General features: G+C 36.6%; 2 protein-coding genes across 6 annotated transcripts in view; one reads left to right on the top strand and one right to left on the bottom strand.

The window, feature by feature from the left end:
* The window catches only part of LOC145938541 (uncharacterized), a 135,158-nt gene that overhangs the window by 6,126 nt on the left and 114,029 nt on the right, over positions 1 to 15,003 (bottom strand). For 4 of the 5 annotated variants that reach the window (XM_083042253.1, XM_083042252.1, XM_083042249.1 and 1 more), the window contains one exon: positions 13,145 to 13,347. The gene's annotated coding sequence lies outside the window, so the exon portion shown is untranslated. Of the gene's footprint in view, positions 1 to 13,144; positions 13,348 to 13,687; positions 13,865 to 15,003 lie in introns of those variants that run through there. The other variant, XM_083042250.1, reaches the window with a different exon arrangement.
* Def2 (defensin 2) lies at positions 1,735 to 3,808 on the top strand. The gene is made up of 2 exons (XM_083042309.1): positions 1,735 to 1,892; positions 2,853 to 3,808. The coding sequence occupies exons 1-2, from the start codon at positions 1,796 to 1,798 to the stop codon at positions 3,047 to 3,049; spliced, it is 294 nt and encodes a 97-aa protein (XP_082898435.1). The 5' UTR covers positions 1,735 to 1,795; the 3' UTR covers positions 3,050 to 3,808.

The following is a 15,003-nucleotide window of genomic DNA, read 5'->3' as shown; positions in this document are numbered from 1 at the left end:
TCTTTTTGTTCATAAAATAAATTCCCCCTAAAACTTTGAATTTTTTTTTATTTTCGGATCTTTTATATGAATATTTTAGAGAACTAAATCTTTTAGTCTTCTGACATTTCAGCAACCCTTTAAAAATTTAAAGCAAAATGATACGGAGATTTCATCTTTCTTTTTTTTATTACAAATTTTTCTTTTTTTCCATCAAATATCTTATATTTAGCGATATCTATATATAGATCAATGAAATTAATGGGGAAATCAAAATTTTTATCGCACATATCGTTTAAAATTCCGAACGAATCCAGCGAAGTTAGTCACGCGTGTACGATATCGAGATTCGAGAGATTCCCGGCAGGACTTTTTATTTTTCACGAAGATGCAGTGGCATCCGGTGGATGCATGTCTCCGCCGAGTGAAAAATATGAATAAAAGCATTGCACGTAATATATCGTCTTATATGACTCGTGTAATTCAGGGCACGTACGAGCATCTCGATTTGATATCCAAGATGTATCCCCGGTCTTTATATATACCATAACGCGTTCATGTAATGGAAAGGGTGGGGGAGAATAATTTCAGCGTTAAATCTCCATAAATATATTTGCGTAGGATGTAACAGCGCTGCAACGCCCTCGGATGTGATCGAAGAAAAAAAAAGAAAAAAATATATCGCTGCTGTCGAGAATGACACACACACACACACACACACACACACACACACACACACACACACACACACACACACACACACACACACACACACACACACACACACTAGACGTCACAATGCGTCGCTACGCAAATATTAGCGTTTGCAGAAGTCATATTTTCGTTCAATATCTGGGTCAGCTGTTACGGCCTAATGAAATTTGCGATCATCCGCGATCATATGCGGTTGCAGCACGCGTGCATTCTTTCCCATCGAGTCATCATCGACTGTTTATTCACAGTTTGATTAATACCGCGATCTTTCACAAATGAATCGTTGATTTTATAAAGATTCGCGATGAAATATAGACCATATAGTATTAGCCCGCGGAAAAAAAAAAGAAAACAATAAAACTTACACAATATAAAATAAAAAGCAATCGCAGCATGAAAAACATTATTATTCCGATTAACTTTTCAATTTCGTCCTGATAAATTTAAATCTCCTATGATCGCAACACATGCGAAATATTCGAATTATTTAATATATTACAGCTTTTTAACACAAAAGATTAAATCTGCGCTAGGTACGGTCGAAAATATTGAAAAAGAAAATCTCTTATTCATAATTTTGAAAAATACGTATATGTGCTGAAATATAAAACCCCCTTTATTCAACATTCGTCAGACCTCGGATTATGTACCGGCATGTTGAAGATACAAAAAGACGAAATCCAAGAAGTTTCGCGGTATATTTTACTTTCGAGAATATATCAGAATTTTCAATAAATACCTGTCAATTCTTTTGAATTATTTCTAGCAAAGCTATAGTCGACACTTTCGATCGAACAGAAAAACCGCGTAGTCGATCGACCAGCTTTATTATCGCCTCTCCCTTTCTCTTACAGTCGTCCTGGTAACGGTGATAATACCGGAAATTAATATTCGAATACGTAGGTCAGTCGGCTGGCTGGAAATAGCGAGGCGCGAAGCCACGAGAATTCCGGTGGCGGGACACTGAGAGAGGAAAATCGCTGAGTTAGGCGCGCAAGAGGATGTTCTCGGTGGCAGTGATGAGTTATATAAAGAGCACGCGCTCCACATCCTTAAGGATATTGTTCTTCAAGACGTATTCGAGTACATACGTTCTACGATCATGAAACTGCTCGCTATCTTTGCCATCTTTGCCGTATTAGCTTACGTCTCGGCAAACACGCTACCAGCTGTTTACGACGGGCCTACTTACGAACTGAGTAAGTACATTTCGCCGAAAAAAATTGAAAATTTTTTCCCAAGTCGAACGAAAATTCTTTTGATAATTAAACAATTTTAATAAGCTGTAATTAATTTCACAAGTAATTGTTGCTTTTTATCAAAGATTCATTTACGGAGACGTCAAGTCCGAAAGATAAAGGAATAATGAAATATTTTGTTAAGTATTGTATTAAAAAATATTTAGTATTAATTATTAAGAAATTATAATGCAAATATTGGCCTTTGTTAGTTATTATAGCCTTATTTTTCGAGTATAATGCTGCGGCTTTGAAACACAAAGAAACTTTTCAACTTTGACTAATAAATATCCAGAATGTGCTATCTTTTATCTCGCGCTGTATAATAGTTGTATCATACATACACACACATACACACACTCGTTCTCCTTTTTTCTCTGATGTACCCTTTTAACATACACTGATAATACACTGTCGATATCCTTTCATATCGAGCGCGACCTTTCCTTCTGTTGAGTTGTTCGATTATGAGTTATCGCATCACTTTCGAATGCTGAATTAGAAATGGTATCTTTTATTATTATTTGCAATGTTATTCAAATTAATTTTACGTATAATCAAAGCCTCAAATAAAAATTAAAATCTCGTTAAAGACTTGGAAACTTAAATTGTAAAAATCTCATAACTCTCAATATAAGATAATTTGTGAAAATGAATGTGTCCTCTGAAAATTCTTTGAATTTCTCACTTCTCCCTCACTTTAACGAAGGCAACGCAAAAGGAAGAATTAGATTCGCTTTTGCGCGAGAGAGAGAGTGTGCATCCCTGCTACAAAATTCCCCTTTCGTCCGCCTTGTAAATACGAGTCGCAATATATATTCTAAATACGTTTGCGTGAAAATTCAATAAACGAAAGGCGGAATTTTCTCCTTATCGCCAGACAGGGAAAACTAATGGAGGAATCGCGCGAATGTATTTCAGCTACCATCGACGATCCGGGATACGACGAGACAGCGTCGAATCTACCACCTATCCGACACCGGCGTGTAACCTGCGACCTTTTATCCTGGCAATCCAAGTGGTTGACTATCAACCACAGTGCGTGCGCGGCCAAGTGTCTGTCGCAGCGTCGCCGGGGTGGCCGCTGCCGCGATGGCATCTGCATCTGCAGAAATTAGAGGCGTCTCCCTGATGTTAAACGTATCGCGGACACGTATCTCCCGGTCAACACGTTTCACGGATCTCTCGCGCATCCTCAACCACGGTCCTACGCTGTCCTACGCCATCGACTACGTCGGTGAATGTCGCCGCATCGTAATTCGGATTAATATTCATGATGATGTCCCCGCCGATCGATTGTAAGCGCGCAAATTCTCGTCGAAAATTAATAACACCGCTATCATTTGGAAATTGTCTCGATCGTTCTGATCGTGTCGGTACCGCTAATTTGATAATAAGAGTAACAGCTCTTATGAGCGACACAGGTTCGCGCGTTTCACGAGAAATTAATAAATATTGAAATGTTAGCGTTATTAATGAATGTTGATTTATCGTAATGAACACTCGTATGTGATTTGTATAACACTTTTCAGCCACGTCAATTGTTTCATTGCGGCGAACACACAATGTCGAATGAATTAAACGTATAGTTCTATGAAAATTAATTTAACACATATACATGTGTCGATATCTCGAATATAATATTTAATATGTATAATATGTTCCGAATAAAAAAATTAATTAGATATAGAAGAATAATCGTATATATATTTGAGGAATTTTTCAATTGCGTATTTTTACTCAAATTATATTAATCAATTAAATATAATGTAATGTAAGTGTATTTATGTGATATTTTAAATTAGAAATATCTCCGTTCTACGAACTTATCTCTAGATAATTAGAGTGATATCTGTCATAATCAACTATAATCTGCTATTTTATAATAAAATAAAAATCTAATTCGTTTAATTTCAATCACAATTATTATATAAATAAAAAATGTGAGCAAACAAATATCTTAAAAAGTTCGACGCAGATTATGCAAAATATATTTTATACAAATTCACACATCATGTGTTGGTGATTTTGTTACATGGTCAAGATTGATTTTAATGATATACGATATAGAAATACATGGATAATAGGATAGCAATTAATCGAACAAAACGTAACATACCGCGTCGGTAATTGATAATTGACCTCCACCCCGGCGCGTTCAAAATCTATTTCCGGATGTGAAAGCAACATGTGGGCCCGAGCCGATAGTTCCACATTGACGAATCCAATCACTAACGTAATATCTTTCGGCCCACCGTGTATATTGATTCGTGCGAGCGTGCACGGAACACATATCACCCCTGAACAATGAGCTGTTCAAATCGTCCCAGAAGACGGCATTTCAATCGAGTTTAAAATACACACTTGAACAATCGTACACGTGAATCAATCTTCCAGATTAATTCGATGTTCGAGCGTACCCAAACTTTAAATCTGTGATACTTCAAATAGAGAACCGTACCTCTAATATATCGCGGAGCATCCCCTTTAATACTCGAGCAATCAATGTTCTCCGAATGTAATATTTCCGTGATTTCAATCTCAGGAAAAAAAATTATCTCGTAATTGCATTGATCCTAGCATTACTCTTAATTTATCAGATTTAATTCTAATTTTAAAAAATTACATTAAAATAATACAACGCGTTCGAGACTAACATCATTTCTCTGATCAAGTATATGTAAAATCCTCTTCTAGAAGTACTCATCTACCTCTCGACCTTTAGTTCCTCTCTACTTGCATGATAAGGGTCATCTATGATGGAAACTCTGTAGAAGGGCACTCTACTTTGGTATCAGAATGCACTCTCGTAGAAAGATAGTGGGATCCAACGGATTAAGATGAGATCGGATTAAACGGAGATGTCCTCAACGGAAGGATAGGAGTTTCTACGATCCTTCTCTGTTTACGACAGTCGACAAACATATTAGCGGCATTGTACACCAGGTGTCCCTGACCGATATCGGGCGTATCCTTTTTGTTGTTGCGACTTTGCGAGTGTGGAAGGGGGCCTCGAAAACTCTCTCGACGTGCTGATGGCGATATGAAAGTTTTCTCGACAAAACCTCCTTGTAACACGATAACTAAATGGGGCAGAATTTCGCGACCTGACGCAAAAATTATCGACTCGCGAATATTCGATATTCGCTTTTGCAAAACCACTTTACGTGCAATTTCCGAGGCAATATAAAATAGAGGTGATTAGATTCGCGCGCTCGCTCTCTCTCTTTCTCTCTTTTTCTGCGTTCGAGATAGATGATTTGTCGGTCGATTCACAAGCGCCAGCAATTTGCTTCGATAGAACACCGGGATTCTATCGCCAGAGAGAGAGAGAAAGAAAAATATATAATGCCTCAAGGAAGAGTTCGAGAAAGAATCGCTTTGATCGGAATGCCACACTTAATTCGATTCCGAAGAAGCCGCAGCGACGAACGGGACGTCGGCGTCGGCGTTTCACAAAGTTGCCGACTTCTCGTGAGAGCAACTCCTCGGCTTCTCGTGTCCTCCGGGCGACTTTGAACTCTCTCACCTACCTCTCCAGATGTCTTAGAACTTGCCGCTAGCTCAAGTTCTGCGAATGGAATATTCGCTGAATAATATACTCACTCCAAAAAAAAGCGGTACACTTAAAATTTGGGAAAAAATTTTCAAATTTTAAATGACAATAACTTCGTAAATAATAAAGATAGAAAGGTTTATAAAAAACGAAAATGAAGCTTGGAATCTCTACTTTAAGAATCTATTCATTTTAATGTTGCAAGATAAATTTATTGAAAATGGCGGATGACAGAACGAGAGCATGCAAAAATGAAAAATAATGGTCCGAGTTTGCCACGGCACATGGCGTGAGTCAAATGTCGTAACTCAATGGGATTAAAAGCATATGATAGTACAGAGTTTCCTCTTTAAAATGCTTTTTTAATCATCTCGATACGATGATTTTTCGCTGAGATATTCACATTTGAATAAAAAGGCAACTTTTTACTTCAAATGCGAATAACTCTGCGAAAAATCATCGTATCGAGATGATTAAAAAAGCATTTTAAAAAGGAGACTCTGTACTATCATATGCTTTTTATCCCATTCAGTTACGACATTTGGCTCACGCCATGTGCCGTGGCAAATTCGGACCATTATTTTTCAATTTTGCATGCTCTCGCTTTGTCATCCGCCATTTTCAACGAATTTATCTCGCAACATTAAAATGCATAGATTCTTAAAGTAGAGATTCCAAGCTTCATTTTCGTTTTTTATAAACCTTTCTATCTTTATTATTTACGAAGTTGTCATTTGAAATTGATAATTTTTTCCCAAATTTTAAGTGTTTTTTTGGAGTGAGTGTATATCGAAATAAGGTCCGAACTGTTCCCGGGCTATATGTATTGTCCACGTAGCAGTTAATATTGCATGACGGCGCAGACAGAAATACTTAGAAAAGAGAGCTCGCACAATACAAACGGAAAAGAATAATTTTCTCCCATTGAATAACGAACATAAATCTCGCGAGTGTGAACATTAATCTCGCGGAATTTTCCGTAACGTTTTGTTGCCGAAGGTAATAAAAAGAACATTTTATTACTTCGGTCTTCGAGATGCTTCGCGAAAACATTAGCAGGCTTATTCTTGACGTAGATCTTAAAAGTTTCCATCTCTTCTAAAAGAAACAAGGCATGAACTATAAACTTCATTTAAGGGCTTTTAACTTTGTAACATGTTTTTATGCTTTCAAGTAAGGAGAAAGATTTCTTATTTTGTCCGAATAATTATTTCGCAGTAAAAATATTAAAATACACTTTATTTAACACAGATTTTTCCAGTTTAAAGATGTTTTATATACTTGTACTCTACATTTATTAACTCTATTAAACGTAAAAAAAAAAAGAAATTTGCCACTTGCAGAATCTTTCAAGACGATTCGTATGTTACGGTATTTTTTCAACATATTTACACGTGCAATATTTTTGGATCAAAAGGTCAAACGCCGCAAATATGGTCGCTTGAAACGTAGTGTGCAATATAGAAATATAGAAAGAAAGCGAAACTTTTCCAGCTCGTGCGGAATAGAAAACGCGCAAACGCAGGCAACGCAATCAATCATCGTCCCGAATAGATTTACTTTAAAACTGCCAGGTAACGAAGCGCGCCGCGAACAGCGGGTTAAATTTAAGTCAATTCACATGAGGGTAAGAGTTCATGGAGCGAGAGCCAATTACAACGCAATTCCGCAAAGAGGATTCAACAACGAGCGAAAGGAGAGGGAGGAAGGTCAGCATTTCCCGATCGCATTCGAACAAATCACATTGTCCTTCTTTCTCTTTCTCTCTCAGCTTTTCTTCCTCCCTGCGTGTCCGATATCTATCGAACGTTTACCGTGTCGGAAATTTCAGTATTGGCGATTCTCAAATGAGATTCGTGGAGACAGGGAACGCGGCGCGACATCCGATAAACCAAAGAGCTCGTGAGTGCACCTTTAGTTACTAAACCCTATCGATCGATGGGGGGTCACTACGAAGGTGACAGCTTGGCTTTTGAGCTTCAAAGGTAGTCCAGCTACCTGTGGTAAGATGAGGTGAGATTGCTTCGAATACGGTCAACGTTGCATCGTTCTTGTTGGTATATTAATGTCGGCACCAGCCAAAAGGCCATGAAACCGACGAGCTTAATGTCTGAAATAGAGAGAAAAAAAGAAGAAAAAAAGGAAAGAAAAAAAAGAGAGAGAGAGAGAACGACAACGGCAGCGACAAGAACCTGCTGACATAACAAATAAGCCCCTCGCTCGATTATTTTCTCAGACGCAACGCTACACACTTCATTTATCGCCTAGATGCGATCATCTACTACCGGATTTTATTTTTGGAAAAGACTCTGTATAATGTGTCAATTAACGTCAACAGCAGGAACGAATTGAAGCTCGTTTCCCCCGTTTATTTATAGCAAGGCAGTAAAAAAAGGCACGCGCATATCTCAATGATTTAAAATGTCAAATTTTCGATCATCGATCGAAATTTTAATTATTATTTATTTATAGATTGATCTCATGTTTCTCCGAAGGATCGAGAAAATACGTTCCGCTTTTGAGATCTCTCTCTTCTTCCGCGAAGGCTATTATATAAATCCGTTACCGAATAAAACATATAAAACTGCATCTAATAATATCATGCGCTCTTCGAGTTTCACGCGACCCCCACGTGTACGGCGCGGATTCTAGATTTAAAAATCCTCCCCCTTACCCTCGCACTTCGAACTTTACCACCGCGTTGAAGTAATCTCGTGCCGGCTCATACGCCTCCGGCAATAACAAAGGGATTTTCTCACATGCGCGGCGATACCACGACGCGATATATCCCCCTGCTCAAACCGTCTGACCGCCCTTCACGCCCTATGTGACGTCATACGAGTGAGTGCATACGTATATGACGTCATGCCTTTTTATTATTCTCGTATATATCTCGTGCACAACGCGATCGCGCCGTGAAATGGTTTATACAATAAACAGCGCCCGTTGATGTTTCTCGCGGTCGTATGTGAAAATTGCCGGTCGGATGATTTAATGACGTGCGGAATAATCTCGCCTTGGCTGCAATATAACTGTATCGTGAGCACACATGCGAATTCCACTCGTGTCCGGATCCATCGTTATAACAAAAGCCGCGATCGTCATCGCCAGCGACCGCGAGATCATCGATATTAATGATTGTTCAACATACCCTGCTGCTGAATGTTACAGTATACCGTTTGTTGAATACGAAATGCTGTTTGCCGAATAACACTATTCGCGTCAAAAAGAGGATGTAATGAAAAATGAAAATCCGGATAGCAATAACGGTGCATCAGAGTACATATTTTATCGTTCGAGATGATTTTTTGATTATGCATTAACTCTTGTTAAACTGCAATTCCGAGCTTATTTTTCTCGAATCCTGAAATCCTATTTGCTTTTCATATCTTGCTACATCAATGCCGAAATATATCTTTAAGTATGAATTATTTTTTAATTCAGAAATAATAAAGGTTTGTCAGTAATGTTCGATATAAAAAAAAAATTATTAAATTAACACATTTATTCTCGAAAAGATTTTGATGGAGTCCTATATCATCAAGATTCGAACATATATGTATATTGATAGACACCCCGTTTATAAAATGCTCATGAAAATTACATTAACAATTAATTAACAATTGTAACATTTATTATTTTCCGTTGTAATTTCATTGGTTTTTATTTCTGGTATAAATTACTACGTTTTTAATTCCGCTGATGCAATCATTATGAGCAAGTTGCCCTTTAAAGCTTTTCATGAATTATTAGAACTTGATATTACGCAATCGGATATTTATGCTTATTCTAACGTTAATGAACGTTACTTGGCAATTAAATTCGCGCGTTGACGCAACAAAATTAAAAATGTTTGTTGTAAAAAACTAGGGACTATTTAAATAATTACTATTCCCGCGGGAGGAAAAGATGAGAATTCGTATTGTTAAATTCCTCTCATTTCCTCGGAACAGTTCGGCGTGAAATGCGCGAGACGTTTTCTACAGAGCAACGACAGAATAGCTATTAAAGACAATTCATTTGGCTTTCCAGCTCTCGCGTCGACGTCCCTTTTGCTTCGTTAACTTCCATTCTTTTGTCCAATGAACAGCTTCCCTCTGTGTTTGATAGACATTTAATGCCGTGTAATTACGCGCAAAACGCGCTACTCTGTGTACTATGTTACATAAGTAAGTGCATTTGTGCATCGATAATGGGCGGAGATCATGATGCGTGACAACGAGAAGATGAGGATAATAATGTGATATCGACAATAAATTCCCGAATCGAAACTTTCGTGGGAATAAAAATCGTTCACGCCCCTTTGAAGAGCTTTAAAATTAAGTTTCGAAAAGTCTCGCCCACACACCCTTCGTCCGGAGTTCGTATCTTTCTTATTGCAAAATGAAGCTCGAAGAAAAGACTTTTATGGGATATGCCGTCTTTCATTTCAGGTCGAATTTTCCTTTGAGAAAATCTGTTTTCTCTACGAAGATACGCGTCGGCATCAAAGCGCAAAGACATGCAATTGCGGGACTGTGGACATTTCTCCTGGACTTAATTAAATACCTCGGATGTCCGACCGACCGTCGCAAATATTTCCGGAGGTCATTTATGTCGGTCATCTCTGGCTGGCATGCTTGAACTCCACCCTTTTTCTCGTTTTTCTATTTATCCTCTGTTTTAACCCCGCTTTCTCAAAGGATTTACGAACAAACAAGTATTACGATTTACCCTCTCCTCCTCCCCCCGGGCAATCATATTCTTCCAACTTCCATCCATTTCATGACGTATCCAGGATTTCGAGAAATTACGATTACACGGAGGGAGAAGAATATAGATAACGGATGAAAATTTATAGTCAAAGATTACGAATCGCGTAATATGCTGTTTTACATCAATATTTATTTTGTACAATATATCATCGCGTTATGTTACGTAAAATCTACATAAATTAATCGTCGTACCTTGCATCCGATATTTTCGACGCACAAACAGAAATTGTATCATTAATTTTATGGAATAATATAATGTATAACTTACGCAAGTACTTTAATTATTTAATATTCGTTAAATATTCAATAAACAGTCGTAACTTAAATTTTATCATCATTTTCTCGTTATATTTCTTATTATTACTATCATTTTACATCAACGATTTTGTCATTGTTATCGTTACATTTTTTATTGTTAATATCATTTTGTCACCATTAATGATAAATATGCGAAAACAATTGCTGAAGAAGAAGTATATCTTTCACTATATTCTCGCGATTCTAATTTTATCGCAGACACAGCATGATTCATCCAGACATTTAATAATGTCAATTAGATTGAATCTCATTAATCACATATTAAGTAAAATCTTTAAATGCATTTACAATGCATAGATATTAATAATTGAAATCTTTTAAAGAGCATTGATTCGGGAACTCATTTCAAAGCAAATTCGTAACGAATCATATATTACGAACATCGATGAAAATGTCGTTATAAAAAGATCTATTCCAGAAATATCTTGACCATCATTACCTTTATTTCATTAAAGTGAGTAACATATTTCATCATTGTAATTCAATCGTTTCATGTAACAAATAACGCAATATATTTCATGAATAAATTTTTAGCTGAAATAACGGAATTTAATTATTACGACAATAAAATAATGTAAAATTCGAGCGTTTGATAGTGTAAATGCGGCAAAGCATTCATTTGATTATACATATAATATAATATTATACAATATTGTGCATTTTATGAATAAATCAAACGAGAAAATAACATCTTAAAACATATAAATTCATGGAATAAAACAAATCTGCAAACAAAATTTATTCTTATTAAAATTATATATTTGTTATTCTTTAATTTGTTATTTAATTATAAAAGTGCATAGTTTAAAAATTATATAAGATTATTGATTTTAAGCTTAAAATTAAGATTAAGATTTTATTACTTCTTGCATGCACTTTTGTCTGCAAGCTTAGATTTGATTTTGCTGAAGAAACTTTCGTTCGATCAAGTCTATCTAAAGAAGATAAGAGAACTTGGAAGGCCACTGTTCCTCTTCCTCTCGACCTGTTCTATTCTGCTAACTACAGTAAGCGATTCATTTAGGGCAGAACGGCAGAAGGCCGAAATTACCAGGAGAGAGCAATTATTCGCTACGAATGCACAGCTATATAAACCTGCTGAGGCTTGTAATTGTCAATTAGCGACCGGCTGTCAAGATTTCATCGATTCGTCGATAATCCCGGTATTACTGGTAAAATTCGAAAATTGAATGTCTTCCCCGGGGAAGCATTGTTTTTTAGGGGAGAGAAATCTCGCCGAGATTAATAAAATTGTTCAGTTAAGCTCTTCGACAAAGGATTTTATCTCTTCAATCATGAAATAAAGTAAAAATTAAGTATATACTCTTGGAATTGGATTGGAATAAGAATCTTAAATATATCTCTCAAAAATATGAGACTTTTCAATGCAATTTTATTAATTTTACTTTACCAATTTTTATTTTACCGATATATATTTTTAATAATTATGTAATGCACATTTTAAATATTCATTTTTTATTATATTATTATTTCATTGAAGTTAATATTTCTTTTATCATATACATATATAGATATATATATATATATATATTGCTAGAAATATTAATTCTGATATATAGTCCTCCGTAACGTACACTTCATTATATACTCAAGCAACCTCTCACATGTTAGTTTCTCAAACGCGTTTATGTAATTACTGCGTTAATTTACACGTAGTAAGTAATTTAGAAGAGGTAAACCGCGAACTTATAAACGGAATTTATATTTAAATAAACTCATACATAAATCTACTCTTTAATACTTCAATTTCTATCCACTGCGCGCGGGCGTTTAATTTTTCAGTTAATAAAACTTGAAGTAATCAGTTTAACTGGTATACCTCGTGAATAAAATGTGTATAAATAATTTTACCTATATGAGAGCCCCAATAATGATTAAATAAATAATATAAAACACTTTGTGGAGATGGGTAGTCCATGGCACAATTTTTTCAATATATCGCAGAGCAAATAAATATATAAATTTATTCTCACGAGTCTGTACTCGAAAGCATTTTCTACGAATAAGATAATTCCGGGAAAAGAAGTTTTTATATAGAGTTTTTATGGATTGCTTTTTACATTTTGCTAACAATAATATTGCGCTCAAAGAATGCACGAATGAATTGTGAAATGGTTAATTGGTTGTAGGATAATATCGGGATATAACGATATAATCGATTTCTACTTACGAAAGTTTCACATCGCGTAATACGAAAACTATGTATGTACTATGTAATACGAAAACTATGTATGAGTTATGATTATGTATCTCAAGGGTTCCTGCCCTAAGGTATGATACGAGTAATATCGTAAATATCTGTCACCGACGTTATCCCCGTCGTTATCCCGGACTGATTCCACAGCCAGTTAGAGCGCAAGAAAACATCGATCGACGTGATATAAAATTTCGAGAGCTTCTCTCGAAGCTGTTAAAAATTTCCCTATTTTGTATAGACATGCCGTGAAGCCACCCGCGGCACATTCAAAAAGCCACGGGTATATTATATACGTGCTCGAAGATGAGACACGAGTAAACACAGTTGACTCGCGCGGCGAGTGAGTAAGCAAGGGAATCCCACTTACCGGAGAGATTGTCAGCTGCCGAGCGATGTTAATCTCGGAGGTTTTGTTAACGCAACCGCATTCACGGCCCGACTGTGGATCCACACGCTAGCGATGTACTATCACTATCCCAATTGCTCTGCTCCTCGTTGATCCCACGATGGGCGCACTACACGCACCACTCGACGATGTCGGGGTTGCTCGGTGTAACGACCTCGCTGCACCTACGTATAATAGTCACTCTTACACATTGGTCTTTCACAATTACTTTTCTCGATCGTCGGGATTCGCTAAGGGATTCTGTTCGCTTCGGGGTTACGTCGCGATCTTCACCGATCATCAGAACCGAGATCAGAATCGAAGATGTATATATATTATAAATATATGTGTATATATTATGATGTACATATATATTATATATGTATATATGTATATGTATATATGTATATATGTACATATATATATATAATATATATGTGTGTGTGTGTGTGTGTGTGTGTAATGTGTCGATGTATCTCTTTCCCTCTTTCTCTCAGTGAGAACGATCGCACCGGCGATTCTTACCAAGGTAAAGCAAGGACGACGACAACAACTGCTACGATAATCCAGCCGCGACGGTGGTCAGAGCGGCACTAGGAGCCTCGCGAACGACCCGGCGCCCCTCTCGCCATCGACCCGGGTTTGCTCGACCAATCGACGCGTGCATCTTCTCGTCGTTTATATACATTCCGCTGGATCCTAGGGGGTGGCTCGACTCGCGCAAAGGGGTAGCAAAGTACGGAACGGACGCGACGGAAGCGGCGACGGTGGCGGAGGAACCGTTTCACGTGTTGCTTCGGTGTTAACACTGATATCCCGAAGCATAATTTAATGATGCCCAAGCCAGCCCCCGAGCAGATCGTTGCGACGTTCATCCGAGGAAAATTGATTACGCGATAGACGCGACAAAGTTATCTCAAAGAAATAGATAATGTCGACTAACTCCTACACTAGTAACTCAAAATTCGTAAAAAATCAGAGAGTTATCTCTATAGTATTTCACTAATGCCTTTTTGAAAATAAGCCAAAATTTTGAAACATTAAAAGATAGATATAAAACTATAATGCACGTGCAAAATTATTTTAGCTTTAGAATTACTTAAATTAAAAAGACGACGGTAGAATTGAATACCATTATTGAAATCTCTACTATATTTTATAATACAATGTTTTGTAATATATTCTCCCAGCATGCATTATATATTATTATATAGTTGAGTTGATGACATTGTAATGCTGTTATCGAATTTTGTAATGTGATGCTCTTATACCTCACGTTACGATATTATAAGCTTAGATTAAAGAGTACGAGGATATGAGTAACTTTGCAACAAAGTCAGGAAAGATTTTTACATTCACTTTATGTTGAAATTTGAAAAGAATCGATTGCACGAGTAAGAAAAACATCGAAAGATGATAAATTTAAGAAATCTCACATTCTCACATCTACTCAGAGTCTCTTCTTATAGATATTCGATAATTTCATTTAATATTATCACGAACAGCGACATAATATTCATTATTACAACATGAATATACTTCTTGTTATGTTAATCAAAATTATGTCAGATTGTTAAATTGTCGCTAAAAACATATGATGCATAATAGTGGCAATAGATTATACATATTTCGTTTATAAATAGCACTTGAATGTGTTGATAACAAAGAGATGAAATGCACGAAGTAGCAAAGTGCAAAGAGCTTGCTGTTTATTTATTCAACTCTCTCTCTTTCTCTGTTTTCTCCCCCCCCCCCCCTCTATCCCCCTCTATAGTAATCCAACAAGTGCTTTCGTCGCATTTCACCGCAGTTATAGAATCTCCTATATACGCGATATTTGT

The sequence above is a fragment of the Prenolepis imparis genome, unplaced genomic scaffold, assembly GCF_030444845.1.
Source record: "Prenolepis imparis isolate NDT839.2.m4 unplaced genomic scaffold, iyPreImpa1.0 SCAF_7, whole genome shotgun sequence".
NCBI lineage: Eukaryota > Metazoa > Arthropoda > Insecta > Hymenoptera > Formicidae > Prenolepis > Prenolepis imparis.
This window is presented reverse-complemented; position numbering and strand designations above follow the sequence as displayed.

Excerpts from the sequence above, each read along its gene's own strand:
- Def2 (XM_083042309.1), top strand. The coding sequence starts at position 1,796 with ATGAAACTGCTCGCTATCTTTGCCATCTTTGCCGTATTAGCTTACGTC. Across the intron at positions 1,893-2,852 it reads CGGGCCTACTTACGAACTGA|CTACCATCGACGATCCGGGA; the intron begins GTAAGTACATTT and ends AATGTATTTCAG.